Raw genomic sequence first — 19,875 nt, forward strand, 5'->3', positions numbered from 1 at the left:
GTTTAACAAAATTATGAAAAAGATTAAGCCTTTTATCATTCAAAAAAAACAAAGCACATAGAGAACAGTGCTGTCTTAGGATGACAAGTGCTCTCTTGCATTGTTCAGAAATACTTTTCATCCCTGCAGACATTAATTAATCAGAGGGAAGAAAGCAAAACATTTCCTTTATTCTACACTTGGTAATACTTCAGTTATAGCTGCACAACATGATCTCCCATAATTTTGTGGTAAAAAAGGAACCAGATTTCCAGGATTCTACTTCCAAAGGCAGCAGTTTCTGATTCAGGTGCGGAAGTTGACTTAAGAGGAGAGAATCTAATATGCATTTAAACAGAAGCAAGCTTTTGTAGACTCGAGTTAATAACCTTATTATATAGCTGAGAAAACAGAGGCTGAGAGTTTAACAGAGTTTCAGAGTTTGAGGAATTTCTGATTTCCTCTTCAGGCCACCTCACAAAGGGCAATGACAACATACTATGGATTTCATGTGTTTGGGTCACAGAAACATGCTATAAAAGTGAAGTGAAATCACACACTTGGGGGAAGAGTGTTTTACAGTAAAGTCAGAAAAAGCAGCTCAGGCCGTGACAGTTTAACCCGCCTCTTGGCGGATGGCTGCACACAGAACTGTGTGTACAGAGATACTCTTTGCTCAGCAGGCAAGGGCCTCTTCTTTGGAATAAACGGTTAGCTGCACTTCTTGCCAAAGGGCTGTTCACGGGGAAACTCACCCAGCACTTGCAGCACCGGCTGCACCCTCTGAACTCCACCAGAAATGTGCAAAGGCATTATTTCCCTCCTGCAATTACAGTTCCTTACTAATGGTCATTTTAATTTGTGAGCATAAGATTTTGCAACTCTGGTAAATAGCCTTTATATCTACATAGAAGTATGTCCGCAGGACTTTGGCGAGACCACCTGTGCCAGAACCCCGCTGTCACCATCTCCGGCTCAGCCTTTCCCAAGGCGGCTGCCCGGTCCTTGGGCAAGCCCCTGCAGACATTCCCTTCTCCCCGCCGAACTGCTGGAAGCCCCGGCTCGCGGGGGAAGCGGGACGCGGATCTCCGCCGCTGCTGCTCTCCCGCCCGCCCGAGAGCGCGGTGTCAGCGCTGAGCCTCCTCCGCCGGGGCTGCGCGGCCAGGGAGGAGGCGGCCCGGGTTTGCGCTGGGTGTCGGGGCTCCCTGCTGATACCGGGGCTCCCTGCTGATACTGGGGCTCTCCGGCGGGCCGGGCACGGGGCCGCAGCCGCCGCAAAAGCCCGCGGCCGGCGGGGAGAGCCCAGCGGGCGGAGCCCGTGGCGGGCGGCGGCAGCACCGCCCGGCGGGCGGGGCAGGGGCTATAAATGCACCCGGGCCGCGGGCAGCGACCGGAGCGCGGGGCGGCAGCGGCGGCGCAGGGACAGCGAGAGCGCGGCAGGTAAGGGAGCCCCGTCCGTCCATCTGTCCGTTCACCCACCCCCGCGGACCTCGCATTCCCCTCGAGCGCGCATCCTTTCCTCACCCTCCTGCTTTTCCTCCGAACCGAGTCCCTCTCCCCGTGGCTCCGAGCAGGGCTTTGCCGGCTGCCGGGGCCGCGGGGGGCTCTCAGCGGCTCGGGGGGGGCAGCGCACGGACCCCGGCCCTTCTCGGGGGCGGCTGCGGGATGCTGCTGCCAAGGTCCGGGCTCCCGGGTGGCAGCGGGATGGGATGGGATGGGCTGCTTGGAAAACAGCTGTCAAGCCAAGGCACATACTTTCTCTAAGGAAGTTGACCACTGGTGATTGCTCGTGTTTCTCTGCTCTCGCAGCTCTGTGCTGGGTTTGGAGCCCCGGACGGCTCGGCCCGGGGTCCGCTCTGTGTCTCAGCGGGGTTGCTGCCATCGTGTGCGGCGACAGGCACAGCTCGGCACCCCTGCTCCGGGCACGGCTGGGCTCGGAGCCCTGGAGGGGAGTGTGTGCGGTGGGGATGCAGCCACGCACTGGGCTCGGTGAAAGAAGGGATTTCGCTTCTGCTAAGGAGGAGGTTTTGGTTGATGCTTTTCATCATGCTTCAGTTTTCCTATGAAACTGTCAAGTTGGCATTGCTCACTGCATAACCCACTGTTTCACAAAGATCACAGTGCCCTGCTTAGCACCCCAACCCCAAACAGGACTTGGATAGAAATATTTCTCACCTATGTAATTTTGATGATTTTTTTTCTCTGGTTTAAATAGGAACTGTATTTTGAAACTAGAAAATGCACTTGTAATGACATAGAAGAGGTCAAAGGCAACCTGAAGCTTTCTGTCCAGGTTCTCTGCATGGTGTTTTGATTGTTTTACTTTCTTCTGGCTTTTTATCAACTTTTTTTGGGTGTGTATCAAAGTGTGTCAAAGATGCACAACTGCTGCAAAACTCCCTGTTGAGGGCAAGCAATGGAAATAACCTGTAAAGAAGAGCTATCAAGTGCTTCAGGCACACATCTGAGAAGCCTGCCTTGCTGTTACAGCCTTGGCTGTTACAGGTATAATTTACATCAAAACTTCAGCCCCTGGCATTGAGCACTGCACTTTGAACTTGACTCTGGGAACATATTTGGTGGTTGGTTTTTGTGTTTTGGTTTTTTGTTTGGTTGTTGGTTTTTTGGGGGGGGAGGTTCTGTTTTGGTGTTTTCATTAGGTGTTTTTTTTTTTTCTTTTTGTGTGGATTTTTCTTTCCTGTTTATTTTAATTTTGTGGTCTTTTAACCAGCATCTAATGTAGTTTGGCATAGAATGACTGTGTTTTTATCACAGGTACTTGAGTAAACAGCAGGCAGCTAATGCTGTATGATGTTCTGTGCACAGCAAGAATTTAATGACTTTGGATGAAATGCTAAAGCTCAGAGTAGATGCAGCACAAATAGTGATTCTTAAAGGCCTGTACAGTTCTCAGAGTACTAATGAGTCCCAGGCCCTCAAAGAAGGGACTCATGAATGTGTTCAGGAGAAACTGGTGTGTGTTTTGATATGGAAAACACAGATGCAGTGAAAGCAGGTTTTAATGTAGTAATGAGGGACTCCTTAGGGTTTGGTTTTTACACCTAATATTTTTCAGTAAAAGCTGAACAGATGCCACAGCATAATGGTTTGGGGACCTGGAGGCCTCAGCTTCTGAGTCTGAGTTCCTGGTGCAGCAGAAAACTGAATGGGTTTGATTTCAACTTGCAAAACTTTGAACAGGAATTTCTACAAGCACTGAACTGTGAGATCCCAGAATGGTTTTTATTGAAAGATTATCTGTTTAAACTCCCCCACCATGGACAAGAACACCTTCAACCAGACCAAGTTGCTCAAAGCCCCATCCAGCCTGGCCTTGAACGCTTTCAGGGATGAAGCATCCACAGCTTCTCTGGGCAGTGCCTCAGCACCCTCACAGTGAAGAATTTCTTCCCAATATCTGGCTAAAATGGACCTTGTTTCACTTTAAAGCCATTCCCCCTTGTCCTGTCATTACACACTCTTGTAAAAAGATGAGCTCCTCCCCTGAGAATGGGCACTGCAAAGTGAGTGACCTTGAACCAGACTGGGGAAGAAGGGTCTAGACAAGCCAGGGTTTGCATTTGTTTCCCTTAGAAAGAAGGGTTTGTGTGCTTATTTCCTGCCTTCATTGGCCTCTTTACCCAGATGACAGCAAGATAGAGATGTCAAAGTGTCAGGTGTCCATGGAATTAGGCAACAGCCAAAGAAGTGTCACCCTCTGCTGAGGGAGGCTGCCACATGCACTCCCTGTGTTTGGGAACCTGCACCTGGGCTACCAGAAAAGCTCTTAAGGTTTTCACTTTGTGCCTTCCACAATGGCTTTTTTTATTCTTGCCAAAATAAAAGGAAAACTAAAACTGTGGCAGACCCTCTGGGTAGATTGTATGAATGCTCAGTAAAAGCAGCAGGATTCCCCTATTGTCTTTCCTCCAGTGGGAGGTACTCTGCTCTTTGGATATTCCTTTTTGGATGATGACAATTATGTGGAGAGATTACAGAGCACCTTTTGGAACACTTTGGCAAGGGAACCTGATCCTTAGAGGTAATTATAAGGCAATTAAGTCATTTGCTCCTCTTGTTCGGGTGAGATTAGCAGTGAAGTGTTGGGAGGAAAGTTCTTTGATTCAGATTTTTAAGCCTAAGTGATTAAATTCTTTGACTGAAGTGCAACATAAATCTTCTCATGACCAGCTTAAGAGGTTTTGACTACCTTCTAGCTTCCCACAGAAAATGCTGTTATTTCACTTACCTCGTTAGAGCACAAAACATAGAGCATATATGTAATGAGACATTTCCTGCTTTTATTGCCTCAAAATAGACAAAGAGTAAAAGGAAAGGTACAGAAGGGGTGAAGCTGGCTTGAAGCTCTTCAGAACATGAGCAGGAACTGCGAAACTCTCAAAAAGAATACCAGTTCTAATTGTGGTGGATCAGCAATGTTTACATCATGTGCACAGCTGGAGGCTTAAGGCAGCAAAAGCCTGTTTGCTGTCAGGGAGAGCAGAGCCTGGGGAAGCAATGGCTGGATCAGTTCAGCCACAGCAATGCACAACACCAGTGACTTTCTCAATGCACAACACCAGTGACTTTCTCTGACTGCCATGGCTTGATCACTTGGAAGGAAAACCTTCCAATAGACAGGAAATGCAACTGCTTAGCATTAACAAGGATGAAATACTGGTTCTGGAGGTCAAGTAAGAGCTCCAGATGACTTTTAGATTTAACTTTCAAGTTCAGTCACAGCACCTAGAAATACAGAAGTACAGAAGATCCCAATTTTTCCTAAAATTGTTGCTAAAAAAGATGGCACTGGACTTATAGACTGCCCTTGGCTTCAGCTGTAGGTGTGAATTTGAATGCTACCAAAGCAGGATGGTGCTGTCCCTGGAGCTGCCTCTGTGGAGAATTCCCCTGGACAGTAAGGTGGGGGCTGATCTCCAGTTTCAGTAGCTCATCATAAAATCATAAAGGGCTTGTGTTGGAAGGGGACCTTAAAAACCCTCTGGTTCCAACCCCTCTGCCATGGGCAGGGATGCCACCCACTAGATCAGGTTGCTCAGGTCCAGGAGCAGCAGTTACCCCTCTGTCTTCTGTCAAAAGCTTTGCCCCAAAAGTTCCAAATAAATTACTTGCTGCTACTGGGAAGTATGAGGAAATATTCTGCAACTGTTTCAAAGACTAAGAGTAAGGCAAACCCATTTTCAGGTTCAGCAGTGTGTGTTCCTATGGATGACTAAAATCTGGGTTAGACATCTTGGAAATCAATGGCTGTGAGTATAATGGCTATTGAACTTGGTGTTTCTATCAAATGGTGGCAGCTTTTTTCCCCATCTGTGTCACTTCCAGACAGAGCCCTGGGTGATTTCAGTGAGGGACAGCTAGTGGGAGGTAATCCCTACTGTTAATTTCCTTTGGCTGTGGTTTTTAAGCAGCAGTAAGGAGCCATTTAGAGCTTTTCACGTATCACTGAAGTGTTGTTATGACATAATTAATCCCAGTACTGAGAGTCCATGTGAATCAGTACCATTATCTGGCATTTAATCCAGAACAGCAAGTGTGGAGTATAGAAAATAGTAAAGCCTGAAACTGTTCAAGTGTCAGACTTGAACATGCAAGCTCCTGTGTTGGATGATGAGGGTGATGAGTTTAGTTTTACTTTTGTCTCAGGGCTGCTGCAGGTTCAGGCCTTGTTTTCCCCAGCTGGCAAGAGAGTGTTGCCTTTGGATAACGCCCAGGAGTTTGCTGTCAGAGGGGTGTTCTCCATGCAGAGGTGCTCTGTGGTGTGTTGCTGATGCACAGCTGGACTGCCTGTGCTGAGGAAATTTTCCACAGCTGTATCTCTTTGTACTAAGCAGGATGTGTGTCAGTTTTGCTGCTCTTATTTTGTGTGGCTGATCACGTTTCCTATGTTTCTTTTGGGTTTGGGGCTGCTTCCTTTCAGTTAGTTGTCAAAATTTTAATATATCTTTTTCATCTGTCAAGGTTTTTCTCTTGGTAGCTGGAAGTTAGTCAATATGGATCTTCCTTTTCAAGACCTGTTTTTAGAACTGGTTATTCACTACTTTTTAAAGCCATCAACTGGCTGCTTCCTGCCTGACCTAAGTATAGCTTTGAAAGTATAACTTTTTCAGCTTATTTTCTACCATGGATGTGTAGGGCCACTCTGCTAGACCTGTACAGATGATGCAGAAATTAGTGCAAACACCAAACATTAGGTGTTAGTGCAGCATGAAAACCCAACTCACTGCAAAACAAATCTTGCCATCTGCTTTCAACCATTCCTTGGGTGTTTTTTGTGTGTGTGGTTTTTCTGTCCTTGCCATTTCACCACTCTTACAACCTGACTTTAAGAAATTCTGAATTTTGGGCAGCACAAACTAATTAATAAGGATCTTAAACTCTAATGCCCTCATGGAGACTCTGTAGGTGGAGGCAATATGACAAAAAATCTGGTAGTGTGTTTGCTGGTAGGCATAATCTGTAATGGAAGAGTAATCAGCAAAGTAGGATGCAACTTCCAAAGGAACTTTTATTTGTGAACAGAGCAAACAGACATCCAGATGGGAAATGCTCTGTTCAAGGAAGGAAGGATTGCTCTTGCTGTGGATTTTTGGGTTGCTTCCTTCAGGAACTTTGTGTGTACCTTGCCAAACTCATGATGTCACTTTCCTGCTGCCATAGCTCTGGAGTGCTCTAAAACACCCTTTTCGTGTACTGCAATGTATCCCTGCTAAATTTTAAGATGTATTTTTATCCTTTGACAAAGTTGTGGCTTTTTGGGCTATGGGATTAATTATGCAGCAGAAGCACTGCAAAGTTTTATGATGACCTTTTATATTTTCTTTCCTAGATGATTCAGTTTAAGAGCATCACATTTTTTCCCATCTGAAACACTATGAATTTTATCAAGTTTTACATAAACTCCCAATGCTCTATAAAAGCTTGGACATTTATAACTCCAACCCTTCTTGTAAACACAGCCTGGAGAGTGATAAGAAAGTTCTCTGCCTGTGATAGGCACTAACCTGGAGTGTAGATGGGTAAGGCTTCGAAACAAGTCAGCAGAGGATGGTGAATTGCCTTTTGCCCACTTTGAAGGATTTTGAAAAGGCTTCTTTTGAGAAGCAAGGAAAATTTTGGTACTTAATGCTGCTGATTCAGACACTTCCTCACCAGTGCCACCTGTTGTGGTACAGGCTGTGTGCTCAGCCCTTGGGAAGATCATATTGTATATTTGGGTGCTGATGCTTGCAGGCAGTGGAAGACTTTTCCCCAGATGTAGTCCCACGTAATTCAGCATGTGAAAATGCTTACATTTGGGTAATTTTATAAAGGGACTTGCTTGGGAAGAATGAAAGATATGTCTTAACACAATGGCCATTTGTGCAAAGTTTGAGTTCAGATTAAGCTCTAGAAGGCTAAAGTTCATCCTCGAAAAGGGAACTGGCCATGCATGGGAACAGAATGATATCCATAAATTAAACTTTTCTTCTCAACAAACAAGCAAAAACCCTCATGCACTCATCATGGAAAACTTCAGCCCAGATATTTTGGCAGGGGTTAGAATGAGAACTTGTAATAGCAATGACCAAGCAATTTTAATAGTTGGTAGAACAAGTCATTTATGCACCCAGAAGCTGCAACCTGTATAGTAAAACCTCATGAATAAATGTAAATTAAGAAACATCATCACCCTTAGCTGTGATGCTTTGTAACTTAAATCCTCATCACTGCAACATCAATGTGAAAATGCAAAACGTATAAAAAGAACCCACTATAATCTTGTGTGGGTGCAACCCAGAGAGCCAGACAGCATTCCTCCTCTCTGAGTATACTGTGAGCCTCTCCCTTCTGGAATAATCTCGGTGTGTTTTTGCCTCTAACTTTGACAGCACCACCCACTTGTTGAAGCGGCTGCAGCTGGGCAGCAGCTCTGGGCTATTAAAGCATGGCAGCTTGAGAATAGGAGGGGGCAGGGAGCATGTCCTGACACTGGTGAGCTGCAGGAACAATGGCTTTTTTCTTGTCTGTTTAGACTGTAATCTTTGTGGCAGAAGCCGTGTCTTCCATGTTACAAAATACCTAATCCAGCCCTGCCCCCTCATAGCATCTCTGTCATTTCCTCTGCCCCCAGAGCAGGTGTCAGGTCCTGTGTCAGGGCATCACCTCTCATCTTTGTTTCAGCCCCTTGGGAGTGCTCAGGGAAGGAGCAGTGGGATGGAGGCAGAGGAGGCTGCTGGGGCAGTGGAAGGGGACGGGTTGGCTGGCAGGGTGGGTGTAAGGAAACAAAGCCTGGGCAAACAGCTGATTGCTGTTCTTCCTTTCCACCCTCCAGTGCAGCCACCCATGGCCTGGAGCCCTTTAAGCTAAAGCACAACACTGGCACCAGTGTGAATGGGCAAGTCTGGCTTTTTTAGAGATCTAGTTCCAACCCTCCTTCCACTAGGCCAGGCTGCTCAAAGCCCCATCCAGCCTGGCCTTGGACTTTCTCTGCACTGTCAGACAGAACCACTTGTCACAGAGCTGTGACCCGAGGCAGTTTCAGGTAAACATGAATTTTGAGAACTGCATTAGGGTTTGTAACCTGTCCCTCATGGAGCTGTGATGTTATGCTGCAGGTAGTGTTAGGGATTGCTACAATAGGAAAAAGCCCCAAGGCGTTGAAATCTTTCCATTTCCCTGCCAGCTAGGGAGAGAGAGCTGTTCCTTGTATTGGGAGGGGTCCACAGTGGGGATGGGGACAGCAGGGGTGTCCTTTGGCCAGCTCACCAACCTTCCCACAGCCAGCTTCTGCTCCTGTGGAGCACGGGAGGACCTCAAGCTTTCCAAGGAACATTCTTCATGGCATCCCACAGAGAGAGCTTGTGCAAGCTGTATTGCAGCAGTTTCTTGCCCAACATCTGTGGGGTAGGCAGAGGGGCTGTTCCAGCTGCCTGTGTTTGGGTGCTGCTCTCCGTGTGCAGCTGCCAGTGTGGTTCAGGGTGGTGCCCAGCCCCTGGGTGAGGGACTGGCAGCCTCAGGGCTGTGTGTGATCCCAGACACAGCTGAGCTCTGTCCCTCAGGCACTGGGGACAGGGGCACGAGTGGAGATGAGCCAGGGGAGGTGTGCTGGAGCTGAGCCCGGAGATCTCCTCCCCAGCTGATGGCAAGTGGGGCTGGGGGATGCTGTGGCCCCCCAGCTGTGCCTTTGTGCTGGGTCAGCTGCCGGCTCTGTCCCTGCAGCTGTGTCCTGGGGCTTCACCCAGCTGTTCTTGGCACTGGGCTCGAGCTCTTGGCTGAAAGGCTTTGATTTCCTAATCAGATTGATTAGCACATAGCATAAGTGTGACCTTAAAAATGGTTAAAACTTACGGCTCTTCTTGGGTTTTTTGGCTTGAAAAAAATCACTGTAATGCTACATTATCCACCTAACAACCCACATTTGGGTTTTTTTCCCCTTGGATGCCAGCTCTAAATTTCAACTAGAGCCTTCATGAAAACATGCTGGTGGAGTAACTGACAAAGAGGGTTGAAAGAAAATAAATGTTAAAGGGTTAGAAAAAAGTAATGAAATTGAGTACCAGGAGTTACTGTGCTTGAAGAGGGCGAGGTGATAGAGCCCCCAGGACATCTGTGAGCTGGAGACCACCAGGCAGCACAACTGTTTCAGTTCCCTGATAATGTTTGGTTTAATGCTTTGATTCCTGACCTTTTCTCATTTGAAACTTCAGGCTATTTAAGGGTCCTGCTTTGAAACTTGTCTCAGGTTATTAACTTTTAGTTGCAAGTTGAGATAATGTGTAACCAGAGGCTAAGGAAGCCTGGAGAGTCCCAGGTAGTTGAGTGTCTTCAACTTCTGACACTTCCTGCTCAAAATGTTTATTCAGATCCTACTTAAATGTCGAAAGTAATTTGCCTTTTTTAAAGGGGAGAAACTGCTGTAAAAACTCTTTCATAATTTATTGTGTGGAACGATGACAGAGAAAAGCAGTAACTGAACACAAAGGACCTCGTGATACCAATGCCTGTAACAAAGAGTAGTTTAAACAGGGCAGAGGGGGGGCAGATGCTTATGCATGAACTCTTTGGATGCTTGCAAATTTGGTTCACAAACAGGAAGATTAAATTTATGAACTTTGTTATAAAATACCTGAGATGTAAACTGCACTTAGAGATGCATTCTGGCCTAAAACCACACATGGGTGCTGTGAACTGTCTTGTCCCTCTGTCCACTTATCTCTGTTTAGTCTCTGCTTGGTGGGGACTAGTTTTTCTTTCAAGATTGCCTCTAGTTTGCAGTGGCCAGGTTTATGTTAGGCCAGTCAGACAAGTTTGCAGCTTTACTGTTAATGACTGGAAGAGGTCTAATTGACCATGGAAGGCTCAGAGGCTGTTTGAGCATCACAGTAACTTTCCCTCATTGTCAGATGCCTGAGATTGATTTTTTTTTTTTTTTTTTTTTAATGTGGATATTTGCTAATCAGCTTTTTCAGAGCTTTGGAGACATTTTAGCTCTTTTCATTCTTGTCTCATTCTTGCATAATTGTTCTGGGAGCTGCTGCAGGTACACAAAACCTCCACCACCCCTGTCCTTCCTACCCTCTTTGGTGACAGTGCAGAAGATACCCACAGCTTTCAAGGGGTAAAGGACAGACTGATGGGACTGCCTTGGAAGCACCTTTCACCCGTGGTCCTGCAACATAAATTTCACATGGTGCCTCTCTCTCCAAAGAGAACAACACCAGTTCTTGGGAGCTGGGACCCCCAGTGCCCACAATTGTTTCCCTCTTTGCCATTAGATGCTCATGAGTATTTAACCCCAGGTGCAAAGGGATTGCTGACCCTCCTGCTTGCTCAGCCTGCAGAGATGAAAATGCCATCGAGATGCTCTGGTTACCCTTCTACACACCAGTACTCAAAAGGAAAATAATCTCTGCTGCCAGTGTTTAAACAAGCAATTTTGAGGCAATTGCCTTCCTTATGAAACTCAGGCAGGAGCATTTGTTGCTCTGTTTTCTCTGATAGCCTATAAATAAAAACTGGTTGGGTGTGAGGGCAGAGGAATGTGAAGAGCTGGTAGCAGTGCCCCCAAGCCCTTCATGGATGTGAGGCCATTGTGTTTGATTGTGCACCCCATGGCACAAGCTTGGACAGCCCTGCAGGTGCCTTCAGAAATAGGAAGTTTGAAATGGGAGATCCTGGAACTTCTGTGCTTGAAAGGAATTGGGTCACACATTTTACCTGATGTTTGGCATTTATGACTGCTGGGGTCTGGGGATGGTCTGGTGGGTGCCTTCTTATCCTCTTTGCTGGGATCTCTGTTATGCAAAGCCAGGCTGCACATTTATCCTGTACCTTCTACTACCAAAACAAGGCTGCAGCAGGGATTGTCCCTCCAGCAATCATGCAGAGGGAGAGGGGATATATGCTGAACTTTTAATGTCAAAATAATCAGGCTCCTGATAGAAATTCCTGAGCTACTGGCCAGTTGCTGCAGTGATTTTGGAGCAGTGGGATTGGGCTGGAAGGGTGGATAGAAAATCCTCTGAATGAAATTAGCCAACACAGTATTGCACAGATGACTTCACCCTACCCCACACCTTCCTTGCTTCCTAGAGTCTGATGCCTTTCTTAATACTTGGCAAAGATAGATATGCCATCACTTTTAAAGCATTTTGCTACCTCAGAAGTGTTTTAAACACTTAGTTTTCTCTCAGAAGTAGAATTATTTTAAAACAGGTACCTGGGTACAGGGTGGTAGGTGGCCACTTGGTGGAAGTGACTTGTCCTGGAGAGGAGAACTTGGGACCTCTCAGCAGGCTGAATTGGCCAAGCAGAGTGTTAAAAAGTTGTTTTTCTCCAAGCTGGCAACTTTACACTACTGCTTCCAGATATAAATGAACTTTGTCTTTGGAAGGCATCTGTGAGGGAAGTGCTTTGAAATGTGCATAAAGGGATGCTTGTATGGTTATCTATTTAGGAGAGTTGTGCAGCTACGTTAGCTTTGAGCTGCCCTGTCACATAACAGAGGGCAGCACAAAGCACCTATTTAGAAAGTATAAAATTTGTGCTGAACAAGGGTGGTACAAAGCCACTTCCCCATCTTTCTCCTTAGAAAAGAAGATGTTTTTTGCAGTGCTGTCAGATAGCAGGGCTTTGTTTGCCAGCTCTTGTGAACAAACAGCGTGTTGTTATCCTGCCTTGACACAAGGTTGCCGCTCAGTGGGAATGTTTCAGGTATTCCTGATGCACAGAAGGAAAACCCAGAGCTTGGAAATGTCTGATCTGAAAACACTGTGGCTCCAAGATATGGTGTCTTTCCAAAAGGGAGAGCCTGGTGAAGGTGGGGCTTTTGTTCAGCAGACTTGGTGGCAGTCGTGCAATCTGCTGGTCAGCACTTCCTAATGCCGGCTCTTTCGGAAACACAGAGCAACAACTTTGAACTATTGTGAAAACAGGATTGTTTTTAAGGCTATAAAAAGCATCCATCTTGTTCTTTTTTGGCACAGTTTTTTTTCTCATTTGTAGTCAGTGCTCTGAGTCCCTGAAAATCCGAAACTACCCCGTGTGAACAGCTCTATTCCACCTCTTACTGGAAAGCTGCAGGGACCTGCCTTCTTACTCTCCTCACCTTTGGGCAAACCACAGAAAAATCTCTTGCCCTTCTAATCCCTATTGCAGGATTAGGTGCAATATTAAGGTAATTATCTTAACAGAACTTGCTGAATTTAAGAAAAAGAAAAACTCTTAGGTGCAATTGCAGATGACTATTTCAATCTCCAAGTATTGCAACAGCATTTATTTTTCCTCTCTGCTGTGTCCAAAAGCCCACTGTGTAGAATGGCAGAATACATAGATGACTGTAATCACAAAAACATGTAGCATTTGCTAAAATGTCACTTGCATATTTTCAAAATTTTGCACTTTTCTTTTTCCTGCTTATTCTTTATGAATAAAATTTGTAACAAACAAAACACAGTGAAAAACCTGGGGAAAAGGATGAATCAAAGTTACTCGTTTCTCCTGACTATTTAGTACCTCTGATGTCATCTTATAAATTTGAAGGACAAAGCACTGGCAGTGGGGTTAGTTTTGGTTCTGTCTTCATGCCTCAACTGGTGGTGTAAAATAATTTCTCTAAACTAAAATCCACAGTCTAATTTTTACCTAAAATCTCCCCAGTTGCATAGCTAGCAAGAAGAGTTCCTCAAGTCCAAAGCTATTTGAATGTGAATGGACACTCATGTTTTTCCAGCATTAACTCCTCTAGTCTGAGTGTCCCTTCGTTGCTTTCTGCAGCATCCAGCTGTCCTGCAAACTGTCACCAGAGCATCTTTGCCCAGGGACAAGTGCATCGAGTTAACCCATGGGGCAGAGTGAAAAATAATGCTGCTGCCACTGCCTGGGTGCTCCTGTGGGCTTCACAGCCCTTCCTGAGCCATCAGGGCATTTATGTGGACAGCATGATGGGCTTAAATCAGATTTAAGTCAGGAGATGAGGAATCATGCTTTAAAGAATTGATGTAAATTGTATTCTGTACTTCTGTGCTTATTTTCAGAAAATAATTAAAATGTGTTCAGTTACACTTAATCAATAATTCCTAAATATGTTTCAGGCTTTTGGCTTGCTTTGGGTACCCTTAGTCATATGCTTTATTTGAGACTATTCTAAAATTTTCTTAAAAAGTAAATATTTATTTTGTTTTACAATTGTGTAGATGGACAAAATTGGAAATTTATTAAAGATGCCCAAGCCCCGTAGGATATGCATTTCTCCAGCAGACTAAAGGGCATGTAATAAAAAGACTTTGGCTTCTGTATTTGCTGCTGCAGCAGTTCTGGGATCTCTTTTGAGAACTGTTCCTAGTCACTCATTAGAGCTTCACAGGGAACAGCTCTCTGACTCTGGTCCCTTATCTCTGTCAAAGGAATGAGAAGACAAATCCCAGTCTGGAGAAATGCAGAAGGTGCTCTGCACCTGAGCATGACCTATGACTCTGTTTGCCTTGGCAATCACCTCTGCTGGGCTTTGCTGTGCCTGTGTTCCCAGTTAAGCTTCCTGCAGCTGAGGGCTGGACATCACAATGTCCAAGAGCAGGATACAGCACTCTTGTCCTTTCCTTTGTCAGTTTTGAAAAAGGCATTATTGCATGAACCTTGTTGGTGTGCACTCAAAGGAGTATCTGATTTTTATCTGTCCTGAAGAATGGAGTACATCAATCTGACAATAAATCAAACTGTCCAGTTTGATTTTCTCACTGTAAAAATCTGGGGAATAGTGAGGGAGCCTTGCATATGCTGAAAAAAAATAAAAGGTTTTCAGAAAGAGCTGTTCAAGCACATTTCAATAGGCAGTCATGCAGATTTGGCTATGTCTTCTTGCACCCCTGCAATGACAGTTTCCATGGTTCTCTCTGCTGTCCCTACCTTGTTTTCTCCAGCATTCCCTGCTTTGAAGCTGCCAAACTTCTGTTTGATCTTGCAGCCTTAGTATTTCTTTAATCTCATATTGTGCAGGAGTGTGTATATAAATAAACCAGGGAGGCATTTTACAAGAGATTTATAATCTTCTAGCAGAGGTCTTTTAAACTATAACCTGAAAGAGTGGGTCATTGTGGGGGCTGGGTGGAGCAGGATCTTTACTTGTTCCTGTATTTAATCTTTGATGCAAGCTGAGAACAAATCTTTTTTCCTCTTTGCAGATATCAGCTACTGACCATGTCAACAGAGTTCCAGGATGCTCACCTTGCAGAGGTGAAACCTCTGGTGGAGAAGGAGGAGGTAATTAATCTTAAGCTTTTTAGAGCTTCTGTGTTTTCTGTCAGGACTGCTTTTGGAACTGCACATGTGCTCTTAGATTGTTTTGAACATATTGTATGGAAGAAGAAAAGAAAAACTGGAGATGGAATTAGAATAGTTCATTGGGTTGTTTTTTTAAATAATGCAAAACTGACCCTAATTATTTGTTCTTGTTTGGTTTTGTTCTTTTAATATGATGGTGACACTTTTTCTTCTCTGAATAACGTCAGCTCTGTGTGTCTTTAGCTGTATCAAATGATGCCAATTGGGCAGTCTCATGTACATCCCTCTACAGCCACACATTTCTCAGTGTAAAGACAAACTTTGCTCTCTCAGCTGCCTCTCACAGGGAGAGCCTTTGCATTTCCTTTGGGCACAGCTGAGGCCAGAGGTAGAGCTGAGCCCCTTCTTGTCCTGAGTGCACTGAGCCATGAGTTACAGCCAGCTGGGTGTGTGCAACCCACAGCCTGCTACAGCCACTGGAGTTGCAGCACAGTAACATTCTAGCCTTTTTTTTTTCTTTAACCTTGTTGTACTACTTTCCAGTCTTTATTGGACTTTTTTTATTTAAAAAAAAAACCTATCAACAACATCTGGATTCAGTGGCTGGCTCTTTAGTGGTAGCCATGCTCTGTACTTTGCTAGGTTCATGGCAAAATATTCACTGTAATATGTGAAGAAACATCTCAATGTTTTCTTGAAACAAAACTAAGATTTTATCTTGTTCCCAATGACATTTTTTCTTGACAATCATGTATATGAATGTGCTGGGTTTTTTCTGGTCTTATACACTAGAATTCATTGCTCTATCTGCTGCTTTCTTTTTTATTCCCTCCCTCTTTTATGTAAACACTTCAGAAAATAATTTCCACTTGTGACTGCAGTGAAATGGCTACAGAAACTTTAAACACAGCTCCTTTGCCAAGGACATTGCATGAAAGCAGAGCTTGTTTGGATACCACTGAATGCAGTGCTCAAACTTTTCAGAAACTAAGACCCCTTTTTAGTGCCCATATTGTTCAGAACTACCAAAGCAAAGGAGATTCTAAGCAGAAGTCCTGTTGGTACTGGAATATCTTTGCTCCAAAATTCAGAAATATCTTAAAATACTGATTAACTTCCTGGGTTTTGGTACCTCATAGGCCAAAAGTTGGAATCTTTACAAGGAGCCCTATCTGCATTTGTTCATGATGTTACCTTAAATTTTGTCTGCATGGGGGAAATTAGGACAGAGTTGGATTTCCTCTGTGGCCATTTTAACATAGATGAAGGATGTTAATGTGTTTTGAGAAAGGGGAAGAAGTTTCCCTGAAGGATGGTCAGCACATAGAGATGGAGGGGGGAGCTGGTTTGGAGTGGGTTATTGGGTGAGGCTCTCTGGAGCTGTGTCCTGGCTTGTTGTGCTTGGGTTCCTGCTACAGCCAAGTCTTTGTTCCTGAGCAATGATCGCCCTCATTTCATGTGCTGTTGGTACAGGTGCCAAATGCACTCATTCCTTTCAGCCCTGGGTCCCACGGGAGCAGCCGTGGCTGAAATGTTTTGTTTAAAAGATCATGAGACCAACAATACAGTGAGAGTAAAACACAGCAGATTGTCTAAAGCTAAGGCTGTGCAAAATTATTTCTGCTCAGTCAGATCTTGGGTAGTTGTTTACATGTCCAAGACTGTGCCTAAAAGTCACAACTGAGAATTACAGGTTGTACTGCAGTGCTTGAGGGTCCCTAAGAAAGCAGCTGTGGTGCTCCTGACATCTGTCCTTACTTTACCTGGGCTTCTGAGGCTGAGTGACCTCCTTGCCAGGATTCTAAGCTTCCCTTTTTATCTCAATTTTATTTTTCAAGCTTTCCTTTTTATCTCAATTTTATTTTTCAAGCTTTGGCCTTTTGCACTTTACAGCATAAAGTGTTTGCTTGGCTGCTCTTCCCCCTGTTTTATTTCCCTCCAGTGGAAATAAGAGTTTGACTTTTCTTCTCCCTTAAGAAAAGGAGGTAACTAGAAGACATTTCCTCCTTTGAAGCTAAAAGCCTTGTAGGCTGTTGGAGGTGTGGAGGTTGTCACCTAACTCCTTTCCTGGTGGAGACCCTTGACAGGTGCAGGAGATTGTCAGTAGCAGCTATGGTAGGTGACAGGGTGGAATGGACCTCTCTGTGTCCAGCCAGCTTCTCAAACACTGCAAAGATTAATTTTGGACAGAATAAAACCCTTCCCACCTTCCACATCACATAACCAAGTCCCAGTAATGACTGCTTAACTGAGTTCCAAGTGTTCAGTGGGACTTCCCACCCTAGGCAGGACTGAGGCTGTTGGCTGTCCCATGGCTACAATAAGTGATGCAAAAAGTTCAGTTTTACTGCTCCTTGTGAGTGTATTGCTCAGATTTAACAATAACTGAGGATGCATCAGCTTTTAGCCTTCATTTTGCTGGTCTGTAATCTGGCATTTTACTGCTTTCATTTCTCCATGAAGATTAGTGGGTTTAAAATCTCTTGGGTGAATTTTTGGTGCTCGTCAGAAAAGCTTTCATTGAATGGACAGACAGAGCTCTCAGCTGCAGAACTGGGGGGGCTTGAACATATATCCAAGCACAGATTTCCATAGCTGCAAGTGACTTCCATTAATGCTTTCAAATCTCTTCACAGGCTATCACTCGCCTCCTTCCAGACTTCGATGTTCAGGCAAGTAAAACCCTTATTTCCTCCCTCTTTTTTTTTTTTTTCTTTCTTTCTTTTCTTTTTCTTTTTGCACGAGGGGAGATTGAATTGACATTTGAGAAAACAGCAAGATGTGACCAGAAGGGCCTGCCTGCTTGCCAGGAATGCTGTTACTGTGGGAGAGGGGTCTGAATGGGGCTGGGCTGTAGCCTTGTGAAGGGGACCACAGGGGGCCTTTTCAGGCTAGAGCTGAGAAAGATTCAGTCAAAGGGGGTGGCTGGTTTGCAAGCAGTTCTGTTCTTGCTAGGAGAATGAGAATCTTCAGCAGTGGTGGTGAAAACAATATATTCCCCTCCCACATGGACACACACTTCCCCCAGTTAATTTGCTTTCATTAGCAGTGTGCATGCATTTCCTCAGAGGAAACGTTCCTCTGGATGAATCCCATTATGCTGTTGAAATTTTCCAGAATATTCCTGAAGCCTGTGGGGTGGTGGAAGGTGCTAAGCAATCAGTATTGTCAGTAAAAGGAGTGATGGTATTTCTCTATTTTTATTTAGAGACAGAGCATACAGGTTCGTAGCACAGCACTAGGTCACACGGAGGCCCTTTGCTCTCCCTGAGTGCCACGCTTTTGACAGATGACCCTGTCACTCCCCTGGCTCCCCTTATTTTATTGCCATTTGGGCTTTTGACTGGGAAGTTTGTCCTTGCTGATTCTTAGCTGAGACCCAGGAATGGCATGGCTGCAGGAGCCAGGTTGGAATGAGCTGGGGTGGAGATCAGGGAGGGGCAGTGTCAGGGGTGGTTTCCCACTGCTGAGGATGAGCACTGTGTACTGGGAACAGAGGCTCACTGGGGGTCTCATCTTTATCAAGGTGTGTAGAAGTCGAAGCAGACTGTGCAGAACCAGGGAAAGCTATTAAATTGTTATTCTCTGTTCAGGTCTTTGAAGGAAATAACCCTTCTCTACTTTATTGCATGTTGTGCTTTATTAGCACTTGTCTTTATATTTCTATTCAATGTTGTGCCAGTTGCTCTAAAAATACAGCCCAAATTTGAGACTTTTCCTTGGAAACCAAGTGAGACAGCTGTCTTGGACTTTTTTTTTCATCTTTCAATGGTTCTTACTTCTACAGCAAAGCTGCAGTTTACACTAATCCTGCATCTTACCCCTATTTTTTTCCTAATGAAAACTACTGCCTGAGGTCTTGATAAATGTAAGTTAAGATTGTCACCACACAGCTTCTTGCAGGGCTGTACACAGCATGGGAGAAGCTTTCTGTTTGGTTCTGGATTGATCACTTGGTCTAAATAGATTGAATCCCAGATTAAGTCTGCTAACAGGAATACTACAGTCTTTTGATTAAGAATCCAGAAGTGACCCATATTTCATTTCTATTCTTGGAATAAATTGCTTGGTTTGTAAACCATGTGTATATATAGATTGTTTTAACTTGCAAGATCAAATTCTCTAAGCCTTTTTGCTTTTTTTTCCTCCATGTTTTGGATTAACTATCACTAATCCAGAGCAGTGGTTCTTGTCATTTAGCTCTGTTCTGCCAGCTCTTACTTTTTTTAATGATCTATCTTTGTTAAGAGTTTAATCTTTAGTTGTTCTAGTTCAGGAAAAATGTGGAATAAGTCTCAATGCATTTTGTTAAAAATTGTGACTGCAAAGGAGACTTTGCTTTGGTCCTTAAAGCCACAAGTGCCCTCCCTGTGTTTCTTTAAGTTCTTTTGTGGTTGATTTGTGGAAAAAGTGGTTTGGAACTGCTATGAGAGATTTGATTGCTTAGTTCATTAGAGAAATTCCTGTGTGGCCCTAGAGGACCCAGGTCACTCAGGACTGAGGCTGAAGCTCTTAGGGGCCAACCTTTCCTATGAACTTCTTGGGAAGAGGACAGATCTGGCCAGGGAAGGATCTTACTGGTGCTTGGCAGAATGGACCTTCTTATTCAATGCCTGTGTATGGATGTGGGTGTCCACCATGTCCACTGCAAGTTCCTCCATCCTTCTGGGAGCAAGTTAGGCTGTGTTCAGTTAATGCCTTCGTTTCTGCCACTAGTGAAAAGAACTGTCTGTGATGTGTTTTCCTTCCAAGAGTAAATTTGACCTAGTTACTCAGATTTGGAATAAAATAGATTCTTACTTCACATGCAGTTCTAGACAGACTGGAGTTAAACACAGCTTTCCATTTTTAGAGTAAGCCACAGTGTAGTGGGATATTGCCCTTCTGAAAGCACATGTTGCAAGACACATGTGGTTATTTTCTGGAAAAAAATCTTTGGAGTTATCAGGAGATGGCCAAGACAAGAGATGAAAGAACTGGCAGTTCTTTCATCCAGTCAGCAATTTGTCTGTTATGATGTCTGTGGCACCCACCTGGAAATTGCAGTGAAGGTCTCCTGCATCTCAAGCAGGGAATGTTCCTGGCCAAACCTGTTTTGGGATAATTGATGATAAA

General features: G+C 44.6%; 1 protein-coding gene across 1 annotated transcript in view; it reads left to right on the plus strand.

Annotated features, from left to right (window-relative positions):
* Positions 1–1,350: 1,350 nt before the first annotated feature.
* The window catches only part of NDRG1 (N-myc downstream regulated 1), a 40,135-nt gene continuing 21,610 nt past the window's right edge, over positions 1,351–19,875 (plus strand). Inside the window, exons 1-3 of the mRNA XM_084219231.1 lie at positions 1,351–1,419; positions 14,661–14,739; positions 17,397–17,432. Of these exons, the coding sequence (XP_084075357.1) occupies positions 14,677–14,739; positions 17,397–17,432 (99 nt within the window). The 5' untranslated portion in view covers positions 1,351–1,419; positions 14,661–14,676. The remainder of the gene's footprint in view (positions 1,420–14,660; positions 14,740–17,396; positions 17,433–19,875) is intronic.

The sequence above is a fragment of the Fringilla coelebs genome (genome assembly GCF_963513975.1).
Source record: "Fringilla coelebs genome assembly, chromosome: 1".
NCBI lineage: Eukaryota > Metazoa > Chordata > Aves > Passeriformes > Fringillidae > Fringilla > Fringilla coelebs.